The sequence below is a fragment of the Panthera leo genome, chromosome C1, assembly GCF_018350215.1.
Source record: "Panthera leo isolate Ple1 chromosome C1, P.leo_Ple1_pat1.1, whole genome shotgun sequence".
NCBI classification, from domain to species: domain Eukaryota; kingdom Metazoa; phylum Chordata; class Mammalia; order Carnivora; family Felidae; genus Panthera; species Panthera leo.
The window spans coordinates 11,135,223-11,159,757 of record NC_056686.1 but is presented as its reverse complement, the minus strand read 5'-3'; the positions used below and the strand labels follow the sequence as shown (position 1 = coordinate 11,159,757).

At 55.5% G+C, this 24,535-nt stretch overlaps 1 protein-coding gene and 1 long non-coding RNA gene across 2 annotated transcripts; both read right to left on the bottom strand.

The window, feature by feature from the left end:
* Positions 1 to 1,715: 1,715 nt before the first annotated feature.
* LOC122227431 lies at positions 1,716 to 10,488 on the bottom strand. Its single transcript, XR_006206056.1, has 3 exons — positions 10,250 to 10,488; positions 8,455 to 8,544; positions 1,716 to 2,593 (listed from the first exon to the last, which is right to left on the bottom strand). It is a non-coding gene; the product is annotated as an uncharacterized LOC122227431 (long non-coding RNA).
* Positions 10,489 to 18,065: 7,577 nt separating this feature from the next.
* On the bottom strand, positions 18,066 to 24,101 carry LOC122227702 (chymotrypsin-C-like). Its single transcript, XM_042952382.1, has 8 exons — positions 24,062 to 24,101; positions 22,812 to 22,903; positions 22,619 to 22,716; positions 21,651 to 21,776; positions 20,603 to 20,739; positions 19,668 to 19,813; positions 18,745 to 18,897; positions 18,066 to 18,123 (listed from the first exon to the last, which is right to left on the bottom strand). Exons 1-8 carry the CDS (start codon positions 24,099 to 24,101, stop codon positions 18,109 to 18,111), a joined length of 807 nt encoding a protein of 268 aa, XP_042808316.1. The 3' UTR covers positions 18,066 to 18,108.
* Positions 24,102 to 24,535: the final 434 nt, after the last annotated feature.

The following is a 24,535-nucleotide window of genomic DNA, read 5'->3' as shown; positions in this document are numbered from 1 at the left end:
GAGCTGTCAGCACAGAGTCCGACACGGGGCTTGAACTCATGAATCGTGAGATCATGACCTGAGCCGAAGTCGGACGCTTAACCCACTGAGCCACCCAGGTACCCCTAGGCTTTTTATAATATGCTAATCCTCATAGCAAGTATGTATGCCTTAAAAAAAAAATTTTTTTATTAAACAAAAATTTTTAAAAATGTTTTTATTTATTTTTGAGAGAGAGACAGAGCATGAGTGGGGAAGGGGCAGAGAGAGAGAGAGGGAGACACAGAATCGGAAGCAGGCTCCAGGCTCTGAGCTGTCAGCATAGAGCCTGACGTGGGGCTCGAACCTGTGAACTGTGAGATCATGACCTGAGCTGAAGTCGGACGCTTAACCGACTGAGCCACCCAGGCACCCCCTGACTGTTGGAGTTTATGTCCAAAGGAGACTCACACTCAGGTGTCCCACGAGACAGGAAAGTTTTGAGGTTGGGAGTGGAGCATCTCATGAGAACCTGGGGGACCTTTGCGGAACCCCAGAAGCCTGAGGTTATAGCGTGAATGCTGTTTTGGACTCTGACCTTGGGTCATCCAAAGGGCCTTCTTTGCCCAATGCCACGTGGTCCTTCTAACCCTCATTCCATCTTAGTGGCAATGCCAACAACAAACACAGCAGCGACTGTGTGCCAGGCGTTGGTCTAAGTGCTTCCCATGGATTATCTCCTTCCCTTCTCTTACCCTGTGATGCAGGTGCTTTCATAATCCCCATTTTACAGATGAGGAAACTGCAGTGTGGAGAGAGGCTAAGTAACGTGCCCTCGGTCACACAGCTAGAAGGTGGACGAGCTGGGCTTTGAACCCAGGCAGAAGTCTGCCTTCTTATCGGTCCATGCAGTCCTGCCTCCCCAAGGCGGCCGCCCTTTCTTCCAGACACCCTGGGGCGGTGAATGTGGGGAGAGCCCCTGCCTGGACAGGGGCGACCTGGCCTGCCCCCCCCCCCCCCCCCCCCGAGCCCCGGGCCCCCAGCACCCACTTACCCTGCAGCCTTCTCCGGTCCGTGATGTGGCAGGCATAGTTGTTGGGTAGGATGTCGCCCCACTGGGTCTTGGTCAGCGCTGGCCAGTCCGAGCAGGGCAATGTCGCTCCTGGGTCGGTGAAGAGGCGGAGCCCAGAGAGAGAGTTGACTGTTCCCTCCCCGGTTTCATTTCTGATCTAGCCCCAGCTGGCACCATGGAACCCCCTTCCTCGGCCGGGCCGATTGTGAATCTTCCTTCTGGGGGGGCTACCAGGGACTGGATCAAACCCCGAGATTCCGTTTAAGTCCCCGGTGGAGCTGGGAGCCCCAGATTCCTCTGAGCCCTTTCATGGGGCTTCTCAGAAGAGAAAGGGCGAATAGGTTTTGTCTTGCGACGTGCGCCCGGATGGATTAGTCAGGGCTGCCCGGCCGGCTGTGCTAATAAGGGTTCTGAAGCTCGGTCCAAACTTGGGGATGGCTGCCCTGGCCATGTACTTTCTGCATTCGGTTTGGGAAAACAGCAGGAAGTGCTCAGATCAAAAACCCGTCGGCTTCTACTCTTGACTCTCCCTCCCACCTTGAGATGTGCTGCCATCCACCCCTCTGTGTCACTCTCTTGCCCCGGGGAGCCTTTAGCGGTCGGCACTTGGTGTTTCCCACGATGGCTGTGAGATCTCGCATCCCGTAGGCGCCGTGGCAATGTGATGTTGATGCTCCGTCCGCTGAGAGCTGGGGTCTGGGTTCCTTCCCCCTGGAGAGGGAGGCCCGTGGGGCGGGGCCGGTGATACCGTGTGAAGAAGTAGAACTTCTTTTCTCTGGACATTCCTCTTCTCCAAGTCTCTGAGCCACACAGAGAGGCCACGCATCGGGGGTCCGGACAACAGTCCCAGCTGACGCCCCTCCCCGCCCCCGCAGGTGCGGGAAGAAACCTTCCAGATGATGCAGTCCAGCCACCACCGTGTGTCTGTCACCTCGCGAGAGATCCAGCGTGAGAACCACCCACTTGAGCGCATTCAGCTTTCAGTCCTGAAGTTCGTGGGTGATTTGTTATGCGGCAATAGGTAACAGGAAGAGTGACAGGTAGGACACCAGTAGGACAGATAGTAGATGCCCTCAGTGCTGACGACCTTCTCGGTTCTGACGCACGTGCTTAGCCATCTGTCCCATAATGTCACTTCGGATAACCGCTATCGCCACGGGGCTGCTCCGCTCACTGGCCCCAGGACCACTGTCCCTGCTGTGACCAGTCCCTGGTCTTGGCAGTTCTCCCCTCGCCCCCCCATCTCCTTCCTCCCCATCCTTGACATATGCTGTGTCATTTCATAGTTTTCCAGTGTCTTGTCTGTGTGCGTCTCATCCAGTTGACAAGCCCCTTGAGGGTAGGGGCCGCCAGGCTGCCTCAGGGACCCCCTGTGCCCTCTGTGAGCCGTCATCAGCGCTGGATCGCAGGAGGCTGACTGGATGAAGGAACGCTGAGGGTTACGTCCACAGGGCGTCCTCCTGCTCTCTGTGGGTCTGTGATGAGGCGTCTTCTGGAAGATTTGGCAGCATGAGCTCTCTGGGCAGCCGTTCAGGAGTGGCATCTTGGGTTGCAGAAGTGGCTCTGTGTGTGGATAAATTATGCAGATTTGAAGTCCTGGCTGGGATGCTTCTTGTTCAAGCCCCTTCTGGAACTGCAGACCCGCTCTTTGGACGGGGAGAGGAGGGCTAACAGGGCATCTCTGGGTTCCGGGAAGGTGATGGGGAAGCAGGGAAAAGGGAAGATAACTGTCTGGGGCGCCTGGGTGGCTCTGTCAGTTAAGCGTCCGATTTCAGCTCAGGTCGTGATCTCTCGGTCCGTGGGTTCGAGCCCCGCGTCGGACTCTGTGCTGACAGCTCGGAGCCTGGAGCCCGCTTCGAATTCTGGGTCTCCCTCTCTCTCTGCTCCTCCCCCGTTCGTGCTCTCTTTCTCTCTCGGAAAAATAAATAAAAATTAAAAAAAAATTAAGATCAGGCCCTCTGCCAGGTACATCACACCTCATTTAATGCTCCTTTCTAGATCTGTAACTTTGGGCAAGTTCTTGAACCTCTCTAGGTCACGGTTTCCTCATGTGTGAACGGGGGATAATAAAAGTACCTCTCGCCCAAGGCCGCTGTGCAGAATAACTAAGCTCGTTTACCAGCTGGGGGAAACATTTAGCACAGGGCCTGGCACATAGTAGGTGCTCGCTCAACAGATATTTGTGGAACGAAGGTGTGAGTAAACCTGTAATAGCTCTGGATTTTGTTTAGCGCCACCTGGATCTCAGGATTAGTGGTCACAAAGGAAGCCTGATGGTCCAGCAAATGTCCCCTGGCCCTACTCTGTGCCCCTCCCCGGGTTAGGGGCTAGAGATTCAGGGGTGAGGCAGGCACGCCCAGCCCTTGCAAAGTCTCTGACGTGCCTCGATGGGGCCTGCACCGTGACAGCGGGAAAGGGCAGGGGTGAGTGGCCGATTCTGCCCAAATTCTCTCTTGGGCAGAGGACCCTCCTCTCCCCACTTGCTGGGGCCGTTCTCCGCTCTCTCCACGGCTCAGACACGTCCCGCCGCACTTACACACCTTTCCTGCACTATGATTGCACCAAGCACTGGCTTCCGCGTGTGGCTTCTGTCACGTGCCGGGCCGCTTTCCGTGTGCTTTAGTCCCTGATCCTCGTAACATCCCTGCTGTCACCCCCATTTTATCGAAGAGGAAACTGGGGCACAGAGAAGCCGAGGAACTCACGCGGGCCACCCGGTCATTATCCGTCCGTAAGGCACCGGGCTCCACGAACCCACCCCCTAACCGCTACCCCGCACTGCCTCACAGCCACACGTAGGTCCCCGCGCGCTGGCGGGTGACTGGTGTTTCTCCCTGCGTCCAGCACCCAGAGTCCAGTGCCCAGCACGGCACACGGTCCGTGGGGGCCAGCGAAGGTGCCAGGTGAACAGAGGATGGTCTGCGCTTATCTAAGAGGAGAGGTGGGCGGGGGGCCGTTGCCATTTCCCTGCGGGGCGGGGGATACCTCCTGGGAGGCGTTGGAGGGCTCAGAGACCCTAGTTACCCCAGGATGTCCCTGCAGGGTATCCGGGACTCTTTGAAAATGTGAAAGGCCTTGTTGGGAGGGGTCAGCGGGTGGGCAAGGCAGGAGGGAGTGTGTCCTACTCCACTGACAGCTGTGGGGCCCGCAGACCCTTCCCTGTGTCCCCAGGTCTTGGCATGGAAGACCACCATCAGTGAGTGCCCCGGGTGAGCGGGGGACCTGCAGGCTTAGCGGGCAGGAGGCTCAGGTGGCTCTGATGGTCTTTGCCTCTCCCTCCCCCGGTTCACAGCCCCACCTCCACCCCAGGTGTCTTTGGGGCTGGCTGTGCCTCTCAGGGCACAAAGCTTCTTCCCCCTCCCTGCAGGAGAAGCAAAGGAGGGCATGGGGTTGCACCCACTGCCTCCCGCCGGAACCGTGCCCCCCCCCCCCGCCCCGCTCCCCTCCAGCCTCTCCTCCGAATCTGCACCCCTGCCAAGCTAACCTGCAAGGGCACTGGAAGGGACCCTTCGTGGAACTGGTTGCGGTTCCAGTCCTTGTACACCGTGAGCTTGGGGACCTTGACACCAGTGAGCTGCGTTCATCAGCGGAAAGACTGCACCTGCCCAGCTCCATGGGGAGGGCCCGGAGGAGCTGGGGAGAAAGCCCCCCCCCGCCAGCTGGAGGGTCGGCTCCCATAGTCCTTTGCTCTCTCCGTCCCCCCCGCCCCGCCCCCACCATGGTTAGGGACACTTCAGAGGCCTGGCTCTGGACAATGTTGGGATGGGCCCAAGTAAGCCTGGGAATTTTTCTTCCCCAGGGACAATGAGTTCATTACAGCATAATAATTAGAACTACATAATAATTATAACCACATCATAGTAACTATAAAGCATACTAGAAAATAAAAGTTATAACATAAACTCATGGATTGGGCACAAAGAAAATAGGAGTCATTTGCCCTCACGGGCATTTTCTAATTGAATCTCCTACCCCTCATTTTTATTTTTTTTTAAAGCTTATTTATTTTGAGAGAGAGAGAGAGAAAGAGAGAGGGAGGGAGAGGCAGAGAGAGAGGGAATCCCAAGTAGGCTCTGCATTGTCAGTGCAGAGCCTGATGCGGGGCTTGAACTCACGGAACCGTGAGATCGTGATCTGATTTGAAACCGAGAGTCGGGCCCCTAACCGACTGAGCCACTCAGGTGCCCCTCTCACCCCACCCTTCCTTTTTAGAGGGGCAACTGAGGCTGAGAGAGGAGTAAGGGGTCCAGAGTCTCTCAGCTAGTTACTGAGAATCCAGAACTAGAAGCCAGGACCCCTGACTCCCGGCCTCTATTCCTTCCCCACCACCTCATTGAGCTCAAAGACTAGGTGGGCAGTGGGAGAGTCCCACTGATGCCAGATAAACAGAGGTCATTAGGGAGGAAGGAGGACAGGTGAACAATGAATGTCACAGAGACTTTGCTTTCCCTTGTGGGTCTGTATGACGTTAACCACTCACTTTCACTGAGCACTTACTAAGTGCTGGCCCTTTAACTCATCATCTCATTTAATCCACGCTAAATTCTATTGTCTGCTGGGTGTTTTTCGTTTGTTTGTTTGTTTTTTGTTTTTGCCAGTGATGGCATTGAGGCTTGGAGAAGTCATTCAAGTCACTCATGGGAACCCAGTTCTAGATCTGGAGGCCACATCTAGCACCCCTACGAGGACAGGACATGGGTCTCCTCCTTACACCCCCTCACTGCCCTGCCCAGGTTCCAACTTGCGGAGACTGGTGTGCTGGCTGGCGGGGCGAGCGGGCTGGGGTCTGGGGACCAACGGTCACCTGATGCAGCCGGCAGCTGTCAGGCCCCAGCTGTTGGCCGCCAGAGACCCTGTGCAGGTGCAACGGCAGCTGTGCTGCAGGGACACCTGGTCCGGCAGCCACGGGGGGGGGGGGGGGCCTCTCAGCTCTTCAGAGTCTCATCCCCGAGAGCAGGGCTGGGGTAAGGTGAGCGAGGCACCTGCCTCAAGTGCAAGATTTAAGGGAGCACCAAGAAACTCAGGAATCGGGGAAATGACATTCTAATGCAATATTGAAAAAATGTTTTCTCTGGAAAATGGAGCTCATCACGCCTACGGTGCAGGGCTCTCGGGATGATTAGTAACCAAAGCTCATGCTTTGTCTGATAGTTGGAACACTGGCCACGAACCAGACACTGTTCTGAGTTCAGAAGGCCGTTAGATACCTAGCACTTTATTTTCAAGTGCCTGGTAGATTGTGAACTAGGGCCACAATCTTGGGTGAGTGTAGACTAGAGAGGTCTCTCAGGAATTGCAGGGCCAAAGTTATAGTAATCCCGGCTTTGTTTAAAATTTTGATTATTTTGTTCAATGTGAGTTATTTTTGCATCAAGTTTGATTTAAAAATTGCATTAAGATACTATTCATTTGGCGTCTGAGTCATGTGGCGTCCCCTTAAATCTTGTCCCAAAGTGGGGGCGCCTGGGTGGCTCAGTCGGTGGAGCGTCCGACTTCGGCTCAGGTCATGGTCTCGAGGTTTGCGAGTTCGAGCCCCGCGTCGGGCTCTGTGCTGACAGCTCGGAGCCTGGAGCCCGCTTCGGATTCTGTGTCTCCCTCTCTCTCTGCCCCTCCCCCGCTCACGCTCTGTCTCTCTCTCTCAAAAATAAATTTTAAAAAAAGCGTAAAAATTTTTTTTAATAAAAAAATATCTCGCCGCAAAGTAAATGTCTTGCTTGCCTCATCCTAGTCCCCACCCTGCTGGACCTGCCCACCCACCCCAGTAAAAACAAAAAGATATCCCAGGGAAGCAGAAGCAGGGAATGAAGACTCTTCCAGGACCGTCCCAAGGCAAGGATACGTTTGCACGAGAGAGCGGCACCAAATGGCCCAGAGGGTGGGGCAATATTTTCTTGGGCAGCACTGGTTGGCTGTGCACAGAGGTGACCTCTGTGGGGAGAGTGGATGGCTCCTCTCCCAACTTTCCAGAGAAAAATTACCGCGGGAGGCTGAGAAAAGCAGGAGAGCTGGCACAAGCCACAGACCCAAGTTCTACGTTGTGAAATATTTGAAATATCCATCACCATTCTGTGAGAGAATCTCTCTTTAAAAAAATTGTCTTTTAACATTTATTTATTTTTGAGAGACAGAGTGCAAGTGGGGGGGGGGGGGGCGGGGCAGAGCGAGAGGGAGACACAGAATCCCAAGCGGGCTCCAGGCTCCGATGTCAGCACAGAGCCCGACGTGGGGCTCGAACTCACGAACCGCGAGATCACGACCTGAGCCGAAGTCGGAGGCTTAACCCGCTGAGCCACCCAGGCGCCCCTGTGATGGAAGCTCTCTTAGTGGAGAGGCCGGCATGGAGTCTGGACACTCACCCCCTTCCGGCTTCTTTGTTCCCAAATGGCTTATGCCAGCTGTGCTCACGCTGCCAGTCTGTAAACTGATCAAGCGTGTAACCCATGAACAGGAGTTCAGAAAGTGCGTTGTGATTTATGTGGAAACTAAGTTAAACGCTTGGAAGAAACTGGATAACCGTGACCTTAAAAAATTGCTACGGCATTAGGAGTCTGTGCAAAAGCTAAACGATGGGGGAAGAAAGGCCATAAAAACGTGGAAGGGCTTGTGCAGGTTGCTTCATACGTGTCTCAGAGTCATTGTGCCATTTTAAAGAAAGGGAATTACAGGTGATTTATGAGGGCAGCGGTTTATATAAGACAGTTAAGAACTCAAAGGATTGATGAACACACCTATAGTTACAAGTTTTAAATTAAAATAAAATGTTTACAGAGTATGTGTGGTTTCTAATAATTTCCCTCTGGCCAGTTTTTCACTTACTCAGTCCCAATCATGTCAGAGAAGAGAGATTTTACTATGTTTATTTATGTCAATGCCAGCCTCACATACTTCCTTTGGGATTCCTACCGCTAACACGTCTTAGTAATTTGTGTCTGTGTCGCACGCAGCGTCTTAATCTCTGTATCTTTCTATTTCCAGGTAAAGGAAACATTGACTTTCGTTGGTAATGTCAGTTTGCCTGTAGTTGAGACTTAATTTGAATAAACAGCACCGATTGGCTCCTTAAAGCAAGGGACATTTGCATAGGTGCTGTGAATGGTTCGTAGGGGAACAGTACATTTGCAAGCAAGCATGTGGTTGGTCGCCAGGGTAAGACTGCACTTGAGAATTTGTGTGCGTGGAGAGCGGAGAGGAGCAGTTCTTTCCCGGAAGCCGGAGAAGACCCCTCTCCCTCCACCTCCAAGGTTGACCAAGGCCATAGAAATCTATTAGTGACTTTTCCCATTTTGCCCTCCAAGTCCCCACTGTTCCTCACCTTTGCCAGGGCAACAGACCCCATGGCGGAGGGCAAAAGGGGTGATGTGAGGTAGGTAAGTACGGGGTGCGGGGTCGTGGGGGGGGAAGACGTGGAGGGCGGGTTTACTCACCTGTCAGGGCCGGGTGTCAGGCCTTACATCTTCACCTCCAACCATCCCGGGCAGTTGGGGCAGGTAAATGGGCGGCGCCCAGCTGAAATTCTAAACAGAGAAAGGGTTTTGGGTCCAGGAAGTAGTGACCCAAACAATAGAAGCCACACTTGCTGCATTGCCAAAGCCTAAAGAGAAAATGCTTGTTCTGGAAGGATCCCAAGAAGCCATGGAGTCCTGCCCTTTGCTCTACTTCTTTGGAACTCCACTCCAGCTTTCTTATAACCATAGGATTGAGTCCGGTGTGGGCAGGGAGGTCCCCAAACCACCAGGGGGAGGGGACTGGGAAAGTTCCTCTGAGTGACAGGGCTTACCCCCTACCACCAGGGCAGACAGCAGTAGGCCCCTGATCGTGGTGAGTCCGCAGGAGTCCTGTAAGTGTCGCTCTACCTAAGGCCCTGGTTTTACGAGTGGGCTTACAGGCCAGAGATCTACTAGGAGCACAGAAGAGGTAGATTTGCTCAAAGCCAAGTGGAAAAAAGGGCCTGTGTCCCAGTACTTTTTTCCCCCACCTGTCACCCTGGAAATACTTTGAAAAAGATGCCAGAGGTAGATATTGAAATATGGGTTCTATTTGCTTTCAAGAGATTATGCTACGTGTTAAGGAAAGAAGAAAAGTACTGGTTGTTGGTCCTTGGAGTTGTGTTTTCAAGGAAACGCTGGGCAAATAGCACTCCAGGCCGGTGGTTCTCAGCGGGGCCCGTGTTCCCAGTCAGGGGACGTGTGGCAACGGCTGGAGGCATTCTTGGTTGTCACGGCGGGGCCTGGGGCACTATTGGCATTTAGCAGGTAGACTAGAGGTGCCACTGAACATCCTACAGTGCACAGGGCCGCCCCTCAGAAGGAATTATCCTGTCCCCGATGTCCACGGTACCGAGGTTGAGCATTCCCGCTCTAGGCTAGGCCCTGGCCCGTTGTGTGACCTTGCATTAGTCATGGAAGCCTCTAGGCCCAGGGCCCACCCATCTGTGAAACAGGGAGAGAAATGTGTGCTCAGTTTGTATGGCAATCTTGTGGTGGGGATTTGAAAAACACAAGGAACATGCTTCCACAAGAAAAGCACAAGATAGGTCCACACAATTGGGGTTTGGCAGAGCTCTAGCCATGGAGAGAGAGAGAGCCAGAGAGAGAGAGAGAGAGAGAGAGCTGGCAGAGGGATGGATCAAGATGTGTTTTATTGTCTGCTCCCAAGACGACAGCAGTTTGCGCCTTTTCCAATAACTTCATCTTCCAAATGGGGTCAAAGCAGGACCTTCTCAGAAAGGGGGCTGACACCCACCGAACACCACACAGACGTCCGGTGCGTTCACATGTCTCATCTCAGCTTTACAAAACCCTGCGAGAGGGTTCCATATATCAGACGAGAAAGCTGAGGTTCAGAGAGGTCATGTGACTTGCCCAAGCTCACACAGCCTCTGAGGCAGAGTGTGAATTCCAACCTAGGCTCATGTGTTTCCAAAGCCCCTTTACTTGATGTCCCTGGCGATGGCCTTCTGACTCTCCTCCTGGGACCGCGGGAAGCCCCTTATTTTTGGTGGCAGAAGGATGGAGCAAATGAAGAGTTTCCTCACTCTTTCTTAGGCCCTCGGTCTCCTTGTGGTCAGAGCCCGGCCCCAGGCAGGCCAGGCTCTGGTGAGACAGCCTTGCTCTGTGACCACAGCCAGAAAGGCAGAAATGAAAGTGGGCATCAGCAGTTAAGACCTGGGCTCCAGTCCTCAGTCAGATTCAAACATTATGTCTTGGACGATTCACTTACCTTCTGGGCCTGAGTTTCTTAGTTCCCCGTCCAGGCCATGTCACCGGTGACTCCTTGACCCCCTGAGCTCAGGATTGATGCCCTGACCTCCTAAACTCAGAAAACCCCTAGAAGCTTCTGCTTATCATCTTTTAGAAATGAAGAAACATTCGAGGACCACGCCTGCTGGATGAATCAGAAATTCCCCGATAGTGACCTCAGCTTCATTAGAATGTTAAAACCCCCCTCTGAATATTCATCTCAAGCCCTTACTGCTGCCGGGGCGTCCCAGCTCTGGAAACCATTCCCCAGTGATCTTCTTGTTTGTACAAATACAGTGACCTCCGCCCAGCGTAGTCTTGGTCTCTAGCTCACCAAGAAGCAGGCCGCCTTTGGTCCAGCAACAGCCTTGACTGCAGGATCGCCGTAAGGCTGAGAAAACGGGTGTGAAAGATTTCGTCATCACCCATGGGTCATTTGAAGGTGAGGGAGGTTGGGGTGCAGAATCCTGTTGGACATCAGAGCGCCGGGATTCTAGTCCCAACGCTACCCCTAACTCCTATTTCTGAGGTGTTCTATTGTATCTTGAAAATCAGTGTGAGTTTGGCATTTTGCTCCACGGAGCTGTGTTTAATATAAAAATAAGGTTTGTCCTGTACGAGGTTACTGAACAAATACCAGTGTGACGCGTGTTGTGGGCTTGCTGTGTGACCTTGGGTAAGTCACACAGGCTCTGTGGCCTGGGACTGCCCATCTATCAAGCAGAGAGAGGGAGAGGGACACAAGGCCAGTCTATTTCACCACGTTGCTGTGAGGAGGTAAAGGTGGCAGAGAAACTTCATCAAACAGCCTTAAGCCGGTCATTGACTGGGCCACAAAATGGAAAAGTCCAGGAGCGGTGTTAGCTTCAGGCAAAGCTGGATCCAGGACTGGGATGATGTCCCCAGGACTCGGCTTCTCTCCATCCTTCGACTCTGCCTTCCACTGGGAGGGGCCGTTCTCAGGCTCCATTGAGTGGCCTGTAACAGCTGCAGATTCTTCCTTCCACAGGCACAAGATGGTTACAGAATCTCTGGCCCAGGGTTTCTCAACCGCAGCACTATTTTGGGCAAGGATTCTTTGTTATCAGGGCTGTTCCTTGCACGGTGGGATATGTGGCAGCATCCTGGGCCCCCACCCCCTAGGGGCCAGTAGCCCCTTCCCCCAAGTCATGGCAACCAGAAATGTCTCCGCATATTGCCAAATCTACCCTGGGGGGCAAAACGACCCCTTCTTCCCCTTTCCCGATCTGCTCTCGTAGTCTCCCACCCGCTCAACCTCAAACCCAACACAGAGGTGGGTGAGAGTCTTCTTGCAGGGCTCCCCGAGAAGCCCTGGGGCTCTCTGATTGGACCGGCTTCAGGTCACATGCCCATGCCTGAACCAATTGCTGTGCTGGAGAAGGGGATGCAGTGTGTTGATTGGCCAGACCTGGAGCTCAAGTCCTGCCCCTGACATCGGGGAGCGAGGCTCCACCCAGACCGTGGGTCTGAAGAGTAGGGGAGGGGCGGCCTGGATGCCAACGTGCAGGCTTCAGGGAGAGGGGATGGAGAGGCCGGGCAGGTGGCGGTGACGTGCCACCACAGCCTGCTCTCCCCTCTGGGGCTTCGGTCCTTATTTATATGTTGTTGGGCAGCAAGGCAGTCGGTAAACTTCGCTGGGCAGGGAGATGTGGTTGTGAACTTCTCGTGGCTTTTATGACTCATGCAGAAGGATTCCTCTGAGAAGCCAAGTTCATTGGTTAGGGCTGGGGGTTTACACCCTGGTGCTTCCCATGTAGTGACTCCATGGTTTGGATCCTTGCCGCTCAGAGAGCGGTCTGGACCATGAGCAGCAGCAGCACAGTTTAGGAGCTGGTTAGAAATGCAGATCCTCCCCCCCCCCCCCCCCCCCCCCCCCCCGCCTGTTCAGCATCTGTGTTTTTTTTTTTTTTCATTTTTATTTATTTTAATGTTTATTTTTGAGAGAGAGACAGAATGTGAGCAGAGCAGAGAGAGAGGGGGAGACACAGAATTCCAAACAGGGTCCAGGCTCGGAGCAAGTCAGTGCAGAGCCGGATGTGGGCTCGAACTCACAGCCGGGAGATCATGACGTGAGCCGAAGTCAGATGCTCAACCTACTGAGCCACCCAGGCATCCCTATTTATTATTTATTTTTGAGAGAGAGAGAGAGAGAGAGAGAGAGAGAGAGAGAGAGAGTGAGAGCGAGAGCAGGGGAGGGGCAGAGAGAGAGGGAGACACAGAATCTGAAGCAGGCTCCAGGCTCAGAGCTGTCAGCACAGAGCCTGACGCGGGGCTCGAACCCACAAACCCATGAGATCATGACCTGAGCCGAAGTCGGTCGCTTAACGGACTGAGCCACCCAGGTGCCCCTCATCTGCAGTTTATTTAACAAGAAAGCCCAGGGGGTTCTTCTGCATGTTGAAATTTGGGAGGAACCAGGTTAGGGTAAATTTCATGGCTCTTCTTTCTCCGTTTCTTTGCCTAGCAAATAGAAATGAGAACAATTCCATCTGTCTCTTAGCGTTGTTGTTAGAATAAAAAACACCGGGAATAGTAAATGTGCACCAAAATGTTCACCCTTAAATCCTCGGACCTGCGGGCCTCAGGCATTAGGATAGCACAGAATTCTTCAAATGCTTCCATCAAAGGATGCTGGTAGATTGAGGTTGGCAGGCTTCTCCGTAAAGGACCAGATAGTAAATATTTGAGGCTTGCGGGCCATATGGTTCTCTGCTGCAACAGTCAGCCATTCTGTTGCAGCACAAAAGCAGCCATATGGCATAGCTGTGTTCCAATAAAACTTTATTTACAAAACAGAATTTGGCTTGTGGGCTCTCGTTTGTACTAGAGCAATGATTTGGGGTTTAGCACTCAGCAGTCACCGCACAGCAAAATGTCTCAGAAGTCTCATTTCTCACCCGGAAAGCTTCATCTGAATTCTGCGGCTGACTTCATAGCCAGAGCTGGGTTTATTTTGATTTAATTTGTTTTCTTCCCACCCAGGCTTCAAAGAAAATTGATGCTTCGGGGAGAGGCTTTGTGTTTATTCCCTGCCTTACGCCTTCACCCTGGTCTGCCGCCAAGTTAACCCTTGCAGACACGTGCCCCAGCCTGGTAAGGGTGAGCTTCGGGGAATTGGCCCCGAAGGCCTTCTGGGAATGAGGCCCTGTCGCCTAAGGTACAAAAGAGCGAGGGAAGATTTGCTAATAGGGCCCAGATGTGAGATCAGTAGCACTAATGACATCTATCACAAGCTTCTGTTATTTCACTGGCTTCCAACAGGGAAGTGGGGGCGGAGGCCCATTTTACAGGTGGAGAAACTGAGACTCTGAGCGATTAAAGGACCCTGCTTGTCAGTGGTGGAATTCAGACCTCTGGCCCCATGAGCGCCCTCCCTTCTGCCCTGTCGTAGTTCATGCTGTTCGTTTGCGTCAGAGGTCCTGTGGATGTGAATTGCCAACATGGGGCTGATTCCTCCCCCTCCCCTGTGTTCACGCCTTTTGCCATATCACTTTGCAGTGTCCTTCCGGGAGGAGGGGGAGAGACAGGTGAAGCCCAGCTCCCCCGGCCAGACCCAGACTAGACCAGCTTACCCATCCCAGACCCCTGGAGAGGAGTGATTCCAGCCAAAGTCATCAGGGCCACCTAACTGACCCCCGACTGACCTCAGATACGTGAACCAGAAACGCTGGTCATTGGATGCCTCGGAGGGTTTGTGGCTGGTGGTTATAAGGCATCATTACTTACCGCTAACTGATACGGTGCGTGCAAGGTGCCTGTGAACACCTGTGAGCCATAATTCGTTCAGTTTTCGGTCTATCCCGACTCACCGCCAGCTTCCTTGAGGCTGGTCAGCACACCCATGCTTCACCTGTCCTTGTCAGGGCCACTACGAGGACCCCAAGGTGGGAACCTGAAGATCTGGGGCTTAGTGGCAGAATAACATAGTTGTTAGTCCCACAGGCCCTGAGGTCACACTGCCTAGGTTGAAGTCGTGGCGCCCGTTATTAGCTGTGTGGTCTTGGGAGAGTTTCTAAACCTCTCTGAGCCCTAGTGTCCTCATCTGTAAAGAGGGGGATACTAATCAGGGTTGCCACGATTATTAAGAGATTGTGTTGGGTCGGTGCCTGGCACACGGACTACCCAGCACTCAGTACCCAGCGACTGCATTAGACTCACAACAGCACTCAGGGCTCATTGGCATGTGGGGCTCTCAGCCCCTAGGCCAGGGTTTCCTCTGCCCGGGGAAGAAGGTGGAGGTGGGAGGGTCAGGGCCTCGCTGCCCCCTTTCCCTCGCCTCCAACCGTACTTTTGTGACCCCTCGACAAAGCACACGAACCCTCGCGTCACCCAAGGGAGTCCTTCGTGCCCCCTCCCTTTCCTCTCCCCTGTGCTCCCACAGCGTACTCTAGATCTTGCCAGAAGGGAAGAGGGATGGCGTGGTGATTTCCTCCTGCTGCTTTAACAAAGTATCACAAATGCAGTGGCGTAAAAACACATAGAGTTACTATCTTACGGCTCGGAGGTCAGAGGTCCACAGTCAGCCTCAAGTGGGGCTGCAGCAGCACGGGGTCCATCTGGAGGCTCCAGGGGAGAACCCCTTCCCTAGCCTTTTCCACCCATCGGACCCTGACCCCCTGCTCCCGCCCTTATATCGCCTCTGCCCCGACCCTCCTGACTCCCGCTAGAGCCCTTAGGATGACATTGGGCTCACCTGGGTGACGCAGGACACGCTCCCATTCCCAAGATCCTCAAATTAATCGCACCTGCAAAATCTCTTTTGCGACACAAGGCAGCACGTCCGCAGGTTCTGGGGATCAGGCCGGACGTCTTTGGAGGGCCATTATTCTACCACAGACTGGCATTGGAGGGGACAGTGACTCTGGGCCCCGAATCTGAGAATTTTACTCTCTTACTGAACCAACAGAACTGTGGATTATATTTTTTTCATCTATTAGCTAATAACAAGTCATTTTGATAATTCAATCACATCCCCAGAAGTTTATAAAGATTTGAGACTGGGGGTGGGGGGTGGCTAGTCCACACGACACGTATGCCTAAGTAAGTACCGAATTATTCCTGAATTACTGAGCCCCTCTCTCCATCACCGCCTACGTGTTAATTTTGGACTAGCTCATTGCAGTAGCCTCTCAACTGGCCTCCTTGCCTCCCCTCTTGCCTGCTGCTGTCAGATGAACGCTTTGATGTGTGCCTCTGAACACGGCGGTCCCCTCTCTATCTATAACCTTTCTGTGGCTCTCCATTGCCCTCAGAATAAAGTTCCAACAACCTTCCACCATAACCACAAGGCTGTCCGTGAAAGGCCTTTGCTCACTTTCCAGCCCATCTCTTGCCACTCCTTGCTTGGGGGACCAACCATCCCAATTTGCCTGGGACTGTCCCCATGTTAGCTCTGAAAGTCCCACATCCTGGAAAACTACTCCGTCACTCCATCCCTGCCCTTCACCTTAGGCTTTAGCAACACCTGCTGCTGAGAAACGTCTTCCAAGCAGCTATCGTGACGCTGCTCATCCCCTTCTCTTAGTAGGAAAGCAACCCCTTATATTATCCCCGATGGTACCAGTGAGGGGTGTGCTGAACTTCAAGTAACTGACGACCTGGTCACGGTGGTTAAAACACATGGAGGTTTATTTTTTTTCACATAAAAAGACATTCAGAGCATGGTTGCTGGCTTTGGATCTTGATGATATTGGAGCTCATAGCTGCAATTCTCTTTGCAATTCTCCATCCACAAGATGGCTGCCTCAGCTCCAGGCATCACATCCGTATTCATATTCTGGCAGGGCAGTAGAGTGTGGTGGCCAAGAGCATGGGTTCTGGAGCCCGATTACCAACATCTGGATCCTAGCCCCGTCACCTCCTGGTTAAGTCACCTTGGGAAGTCACCAGCCCTCTCTAGCCTCAATTTTCTCACCTCTAAAATACCTCATAGGGTTGTTTTGGAGATTAAGTGAGGTGATACATGTAAAACCTGTAGGACAGCTAGTGCCTGGCACATAGGAAGTGCTCAATATGTGTTAGCTTTTATTATTATAACTGCAAGGGACCTGAGGACATTTAGCATTTATAACCTCCAATATACATAAAGATGGACATAAAAGGAGTTGTCTGGGAATGAAGTTTGGGTCAAGCCACCGGCAGCATCTTCTGTATTTGGGTACCTTCTGTTCAGATTTTAAGACTCAGGGGTGCCTGAGTGGCTCAGTTGGTTAAGTGTCCGACTCTTGGTTTTCGGCTCAGGTCATGATCTCGCAGTTCATGGGTTCAAGCCCCACATCGCGCTCTGTGCTGACAGCTCGGAGCCTGGAGCCTGCTTTCGATTCTGTGTCTCTCACTCTCTCTCTGCCCCTCCCCTTCTCACACTCTGTCTCTCTCAAAAAAATAAATAAACATTAAAAAAAGAAAAAAAGACTCAGCTTGGGCGTCACCACCTCCAGGAAGCTACCCTGGACTCCTCCTGCCAACTGACACTGGGTTAAGTGTCCCCTTTCTATGCTCCTGGTCTGTATTCCAACCTTCATACTTAACACCCAGTAAGTATGATCAAGAAATCTGTCTCTCGGTCTGCCTTCTGCAGAGCAGAGATCTTGTCTGAACCATCCCTGGATTCCCAGGTCTGAGCTGATGCCAGGCTGCTTGAGGGCCTCTTTGTTGAGTAGATAAAGTCTTTCCTGAGAATCGCCTTGGCCTAGTAAGGTATGGGGGGGTCTGTCTGGTCCCTACGTCCAGGAGCCAGACTCTGATGGGGAAACCTGGCAGCTCATGGGCCAGCCGGGGACAGCTGTGGCTGAGGGCTCTCCCAGCAGGAGTCCAGAGGCCGGGGTGGGGGCGCTCCCTCGAAGCACGAGTGCGTGGTCAGGGGCCCGGGGTCCAGGTTCCCACTTGGACACTAGATCTCTCTCTTTTTTGGCCCCACTTGCCCTCTGGTTGGCCTCAGGGGGGCTCCCTTCCCCGAGCCTCTGTGGCTCATGCATTACTGGCCCTCCGTGCCTGTGACCTCGCCCTGCTCTCTCTTCTCTCCGGACCTCTGTTTCCCTGCCAGTCTGATACAGCAAAAGCTTTTCCAGCTCGGACCTGCTGTGACTGTGCGTGGAGGCCGCCGTTTCCCTCGAACCTGCCCCCCCTGAAGGAGGCGCTGGGACCCTCCTCCTTCTCACGATGCCCAGTACAGGGCTGGCGTAGGTCAGCGCTCATTGGACATTTCTCAACCAAGAAAGCCCGAGCTGACAGCAGCCCTGGGGTCTGATCCAGGGTGGGCGATACTGGGGAGTCTCTTTCTCAGGGAGCCAGTGGTCGTCCCTGAGCAACAGGCATTCTCCTGTGGCCATCCTCTCTGGGCCGGGGAGCTGTTCTTGGGGGGACCCCATCCTCTCCGGGCCGGGGAGCTGTTCTTGGGGAGACCCCATCCTCTCCGGGCCGGGGAGCTGTTCTTGGGGGGACCCCATCCTCTCCGGGCCGGGGTGGTGTCTGAGGACCGACCAGGCTCCTCTGTGGAGGCAGGATCAGGAAGGGGGTGATTTGATCAGGCCACTGTAGTCCACAGCCTGTGAGATGTTGGGGGGTAAGTGTCCGGTGTGGCCTTAACCCTCATCCTTTGAGGCTACCATGTGGCATTCTGGGGTTCCCTCTCCACCGGCACCCCAGCAGCATCCTCCACAGCCGAACCAGGTGGGCCGAGGGGGTCTCTCCCTGCATCCCTGGTGTGGAAAGGGGCAGCCCCTACAGAGCCCGGGGACCCGCGGGGGAGGCACACATCACAAATGCAGGCAGTCTGAGGGGGAAGGATGTTTATTGGGGTTGCAGGCTCCCAAGGAAGAATCACAGCTGCATTTTCTGGAAGAACAGAGAACAGGGAGAGGGACTTGGGTGGAGGTATGTGTGTGTGTCCCCTTCTGGGGCAGCACGAGGCTCTGCCGGGAGAGAACACTGCCCGAGAGGAGGAAGGGGGCGTGGCAGGCAGCCCCAGGGCCTTGACAAGCCCGTCTCGCCTCTGCCCAAGGGGTCTGAGCCCCCTCGGGACTTAAGACCACTGTGCAAATGGGGGCTCAGAACACATCCTGTCCCCCCGGCATGAGGCTCCGAAGTCCATTGTGACCCTCTGTTCCCCCATCCTCGGGTACATGTGCCCACCCCTGCTGACCCCTCTCCCCTGCTGGGCCCTGCTCTCATGGGGTTTCACTTTGGTGGCAGGGGCGGGGCCGGGGGGGGTACTGGTGTGGTGCCTGGGGTGGATCCACAAGCACTCGCTGAAGCTGGTGGATAAAGGGCTGAAGTTAGTGACTGTTTCCTTCCCTGCACCTGACTCAACATCTGCAGACAGGAAGCCCGTGGCACTTCCCGAGTGGGTGAGTGAGTGAATGAATGAAGGAGAGAAGGAGCGAGTGAAGGGATGGGTGGGGGGGTGGATGAGGGGCTGGTGGGGGCGGGAAGAAGGGCTCGGAGACGGGCACCCACCTCATTGATCCAGTCGATGTAGGCGGACACGCGGGTGAAGACCGTGGGCTTCTTAAGGGTGTTGCAGCCCAGCCCGGAGCCAAAGCTCACGATGCCTCGCACCTCCCAGGAACCGTTCTCAGCCTGGCAGTTCAGTGGGCCGCCCGAGTCTCCCTGTGGCCGACCGGGCAGAGGTCAGCCCCCGGGGCCTCCCCCAGAGGCTTGGGAGGCAGGGGCGGGTCACGGGGGTGGGGGGATAGGGGGCTGAGACCCCCTGTTTTGGCCTCGGCCTGTCCACGGTGAAGGAGGCGGCGGGGATGTGGTTTGGGAGTCCCAGGCTAGCTCTTAGGTTGCTGTGTGATCTTGGGATAAGGATAACCCTCTCTGTGCCTTGGCTTCCCTAGCTGTTCAGGTCGTGTCTAAGGCTCTGCGAGCTGCACAGAGAGGTGAGGATGCCAGGAGCCACACTGGAGACCCGGGGGAGCGAGGAAGGGTGGGAGTGAGGGGAGGGGTCGTGTGTTTGAAAACAGGACCGTTTCTGATGGTTTTAGATGTTTCTGGGTCAGGTTGTCTAAGCCCCCTGCCTCTGACTTCGATGAGGTCTCTTCTACGCTTGTTAGACTTGGTCCTCACATCAACCCTGTGCTCACGGTGCCTCCATTTTATAGCTGGGAAAACTGGGGCTCAGAGAGGGGAAGCAGCCTGCCCAAGGCTGCACAGCTACCAAGTGGCGGGATTAGGACTCGAACTCGCTCCACACCCCTGCCCGCACGATAGCGCGGAGGGGTGGGGCTGACAGGTTTCCCCTGAGCCTCCCGGGCGCAACCAGGGAGAGGGTTTGCTCATGCGGGCCCCCCCCCCCCCGCACCTCCTTTGCCCTCCTCACTGCCCCCTTCCACTTGGCCACGTGGGGCAGGGACACGGTGCGGGGTGTGGACACTCACGTTGCAGGCCGAGATGACACCGTCCCCACCTGCACACACCATGGTGTCCTTCACCATGCTTCCCCACCAGTCCTTCTGGGTGCACGTGGTGTGGTCCACCACGGGCTGCAGGCCCTGCTGGAGCTCGTCGGCAATGGGGCCGTTGGCTGGGGGGGAGGGGGGGACAGATGTTGGCCCCGCGTCAGCCTGGACGGCGCCAGGCCTTCGGGGAACAGAGGGCTGGACGGGGCCGGGGCGGGACCCAGGTGAGCTCTGGCTCCCCTCGGGGGCAGCCACACACACACACACACACACACACACACACGGGCCCTTAACGGAGAGAAATGACTCCGAGCCTGCGGTCCCAAAGTCTGAGTCAGAGACCCTTCTGAGGGTGGGGAAGGGAGCCCGCGGGAGGCAGAGCTCATCTGTAGGAAGCCCTCCAGAGATAACCACTGCGTTGACTTATCTTTAACTTGGATTCTGGGGTTTCCCCAGGGTCCATCATTTCCTTGTCGCGTCCGCCTTTGGTGTCCTACCATCCGAGGTCTTTCTTCCCCCCGGATTTTCCCAGGACAGACCTGCGTGTTTCTGTAAGTCTTCTGTGCTTTCGCTTATTTGCATGCACCCTTTTAACTTAGGCATGTGGTTTTCCAGAAGCTCCAATCCCCTGCCCCCAGCGGCTTGCCTGGTTTATTTCGTAGTCAATTAGACCAGGCGCCGCTCTGAGTACTTGACAAGTTCCAATCTTACGACACCCCTCAGGTGCCCTTGCGAGAGGGTCTGACACGTGGTAGGTGCTTAACAAATACGAGCTGTTACTATCACAAGGGTAAAACAGATGTGAAGATGTTGAGACAGAAAGGAAAAGGGTCGGGCAACGGCGGGCGGTGCGCTTATCGTGGGAGCCGCTTCCTCCAGGAAGGCTCTCATGATTTGCCGGGGGCTGTACTCACTCCAGAGGCGGCCCCAGCCTGTGACGTAGCAGGGGTAGTCTTGAGGCAGCAAAGAGCCCTCCTCCGGCAGGCATGCCACCTGGATGGTGGCACTCAGCTGCACGGGCTTCGCCAGCTTGATGAGGGCAATGTCGTTGCTGGAATCCAAAGTGGAGGCGGTGAGTGTGTAGGAGGACGCCGGCTCCGCGAGCTAAGGCTAAGCAGCCCAGGCTGTCAGCCGGGAGCCAAGCCTAGGGTGACCAGGAGTCCTCGAGGACAGCGAGTTTCCTAGTGGCAGACAGAGATGACACCCGCCTCCCAACACCGCGGCGCGCCCCTTGAGAGGAAACTTCCGTCTCATGTGCCTTCCCGTCATGTGAGGCTCTATGGAGGGGAGACTAGAGCAGGAACTTTCCGGGCCGCTGCAGGCTACGTACCAACGAGACATGACCTTAAAGCCAATTGGAAATGATCGAAGAGCGGCCCCTGCCGAGCTGGTTTGATTCCCTGTTCTGCCACATACTGGGCTGTGTGACCTGGGACGTGCTCCCTAACCTCTCTGAGTCTGGGCTGTGTGACCCGGGCTGTGCTCCCTAACCTCTCTGAGTCTGGGCTGTGTGACCTGGGACGTGCTCCCTAACCTCTCTGAGTCTGGGCTGTGTGACCTGGGACGTGCTCCCTAACCTCTCTGAGTCTCGGTTCCTTGTCTAGGTAGGGCTGTTGTGACAGTTAAATAAGATTATTGCAATATGGGCACGCAGGAGGCACTCAGTAACGGCGAGTCCTGGCTTGGCCTCTGGCTGAGAGACTTCAGGCAAGACACCGTGGGGGCCTCGGGGGTCTTTATTCCACGTGGAGCTTCTGGGAACCCTTGGCCAATGATGGAGACGGAAGAGGCGTCCGTCTCCATTTAGCATTTCTCCATTTTGCATAAAGGGGTCGTCTGCTGGCTGGTCAGGGTGAGGACGGGGTCCAGGGACAGGGTGGGGGCGGGTTCTGTCATATCGGGGACCCCCACCGCCCCCATATCGGCGCTTCCCCCAGGGGCCGTGAAACGGCGGGCACTCACCGCACCAGGAAGGAGTTCCACTTCTCGTGGACAAAGATAGTGTCCACGTTCGCGAACAGGGAGCCTTCCTCATTGTCCACCACCAGGTTGTTCTTGCCCAGGGCCACGCGGTAGGTCTTGGTGTTGCTGAGCAGAGGAAGGGGACTGGGTCAGGGTGGCTTCCTGCCCTTGCTGGCCAGAGGGGTAGGGAGGGAACTCGGAGCTTTGGCGGCCCAGGCCTGTGGCCACCGTGGGCATCGTTTTGGGGAAGCGAGTCTCCATCGGCACGGACCCTCCCCGGGGCTCAGGGTGAGGACCCTGCTCTCGGGGTCAAGTCTACCCTGATTCCCAGGGGGGGCGGCCCTGGGCCTCAGTTCCCTCATCTGTACGGCGGAGACCGCGTTGGCATCGCCTGCCCAGGTGGCTGTGACACGAGCCGGTCCAAGCCGCCACCGCCTCTCGCCCGGATGATCTCGCGTTCGTTCCTGCCTCCCCCGTCTCCTGCTCTCCTCGCACACGCTGCTCCTGCCACCCCTGCTCGCACGCTATTTCTCACACCTACCAAGTAGCCTCCCTCCTCCTGGTCTTTGCACTGGCTGTTCCCTCTGCCCGGAACACCCTTCCCTTACTTCCCTCGGGTCCTCCCCTGGCCACCCCGTTTAAAATGGGACCCCTTCCGCTTTCCGGCCTGCCTTATTTTTCCTCGTTGCCACTCGATACGTCAGATGGCTACTTGTTGAATGGCCTGTTGCTCTTATGCTACAATGTAAGCTCCCTGCGAGCCCGGAGTGTCCTCACCGCCGCGTGCCCTGGCACGCTGTGGGCGCACAATAAATGCTTGCTGCATGAAGAAGTGAATGGCGAAGTTACTGGGTAGAAGCGGCTTCGGGAGCCCAGTGTCTGGGGTGTGTAGTAGGTGCTCAATAAAAGCAGTCATCAGGCTGGCACCCCGGGGCGGGGGCGGGGTCCCTGGGCGTCACCCCGCTCACCTGATGCAGTGGGCGGCTGTGAGGACGAAGCTGTTGGCAATCAAGGTGCCGCCACACGTGTGTCTCCATGTGCCATTCTTGAGGTACTGGAGAGAGATCTGGAGCGGGGGGGGGGGGGGCACATGTCAGCCCCGGGACCCTCACCCCGCCACCCTCTGCAGCCCACCTCCCACCCCTGCAGCGGCATGCTTACCTGCCAGGGCCAGCTGTGGGGCCTGGCATTGTCTCCTCCTACCACTCGGGCCGATAGGTTGGGCAGGAAGCTGGGGACCCCGCAGCTGGAGGCTGGGGGATTCGGGAGGGGAAGCGCACGGGTGAGAGGGGCCGGCACCCCCAGCAGGGAAGGGGCAGGTGGCAAGGGCACAGGCTTTGGGGCTGGGCAGACGCGGGCTCAGGTTTTACTGCCCGGGGAAGCCGGCTAGTTCTCTGGGCCTCAGCTTCCCTCTCTGTGCAATGGGAAGAGTGGCACCAGCTTGGTGAGTTTGAACTGAGGACGAAATCAGACAACGCGTAGAAAGACTTTAGTAAAAGGCCTGGCGCGGAGCGAATGTTTGAGGCGTTGAAGGAACTAAAAAGGCAGCTGCGTGTGTGTCCCCAGATAAAGCTGCGTCTTTCCTTCTCTCCCTGCTGTCCCTTTTTAGACCGCAGCAAAATGGGGGTGTGTGAGCACCGAATCCAGGGTTCCAGACTGTCAGGGCTGGGGAGCTGGGCGGAGCGGTCAGGAGCATGTGCTCTGCAGCGAGATGGCCCGGGATTCAAATTCCGGCCCCACCGTTAACCAGTCATGCGATCTCAGGCAAGATCCTGAGCCTCGCTGAGCCTCAGTTCCTCGTCTGTAAAATGGAGGTGTTGATAGACCCTGCCGTTCAAGGTTGCTGCGCCAGTCAAATCAGCTCCTGCCTGTCAAGGGCTTGGCGCGGCGCCTGGCATATGGTAAACATGTAACAAACAGCAAGCTGCTATTATTACTTAGGACTGTCGTTGTCGTTAGCCGGAAGGACTCTCAATCAAGTGCTCTCATCTGTCAAAGGAGCCAGTGAGATCTAGAGAGGTGAAGTGGCTTGTTGTTGTCCCGCCCAGAGTAAGTGACATTCAAGCCAAGTCCCTTGATTCCTGTCTGGGAGAAGGTCACCAAAATGGGTGAACAAAGCATCGGTCCCCAAGGAAGAGATGCCAACGCTGAGAAAGCCAGGCCCTTATGGTCCCTGGAGAGAGCCCGGGATGAGGCGGTGACTCTCCCCCGGCCACATCATCAGCCTATTTTGCAGATATGGAAACAAGGGCTGCCCAGCAGGCGAGTGCCTTAGCTTGACACACAGCTGGTCGCCCCAAATCCCCTTTCCTGGAGCTGGGGAGAGCCCCCCGCTGCTCTCCTTGTCCCCGGGGAGGCCAGCCTGAGCACAGAGCCTGCCGGCCCCAGCTAGTCCCCGCCCCACGGCTTACCACAGGCCAGGAGCGCGGCTAGGGTGGTGAAGCCCAACATGTTGCGAGTGGGACTGGCTCAGGACCGAGTGGCCGTCGAGGTGGGCAGGGACACACTTATAGGCAGGTGTGGGGGTGGGACCACCTGCTCAAGGCCGAGCCGCCCCTCGGAGAGAAACCTGTTCCGACAAGGCCCTTTCCCTGACCTTGGGCGGTTACTGTTTAATTTGGGCAGGAAATGGGGCTGGCTCAGAGGCATGGGTTTCCCAAATCTCCTGAGACAGAGCAAATTCTGAGGCCCGCAGGTTTGGGGGGACCCCCCGCCACTCTGCCTGGAGCGTGCTCTCCTCCTCTGTCCCTAACTCACACTGTTTAATTAGCATTGATCGGGCACCTATCATTTATTGGGCCTCGTGCCCGGTGCTTCCCACATTCACTCAATTGTTCCGACGTGAAGTAGACGCTTTTATCCCCGCAGCGAGGAGGAGCAAGCTG

Excerpts from the sequence above, each read along its gene's own strand:
- LOC122227702 (XM_042952382.1), bottom strand. The coding sequence starts at position 24,101 with ATGTTGGGCTTCACCACCCTAGCCGCGCTCCTGGCCTGTG. Across the intron at positions 20,740-21,650 it reads TGGAACTCCTTCCTGGTGCG|CAACGACATTGCCCTCATCA; the intron begins GTGAGTGCCCGC and ends TTTGGATTCCAG. Across the intron at positions 19,814-20,602 it reads AGGCTGGGGCCGCCTCTGGA|CCAACGGCCCCATTGCCGAC; the intron begins GTGAGTACAGCC and ends CCTCCCCCCCAG.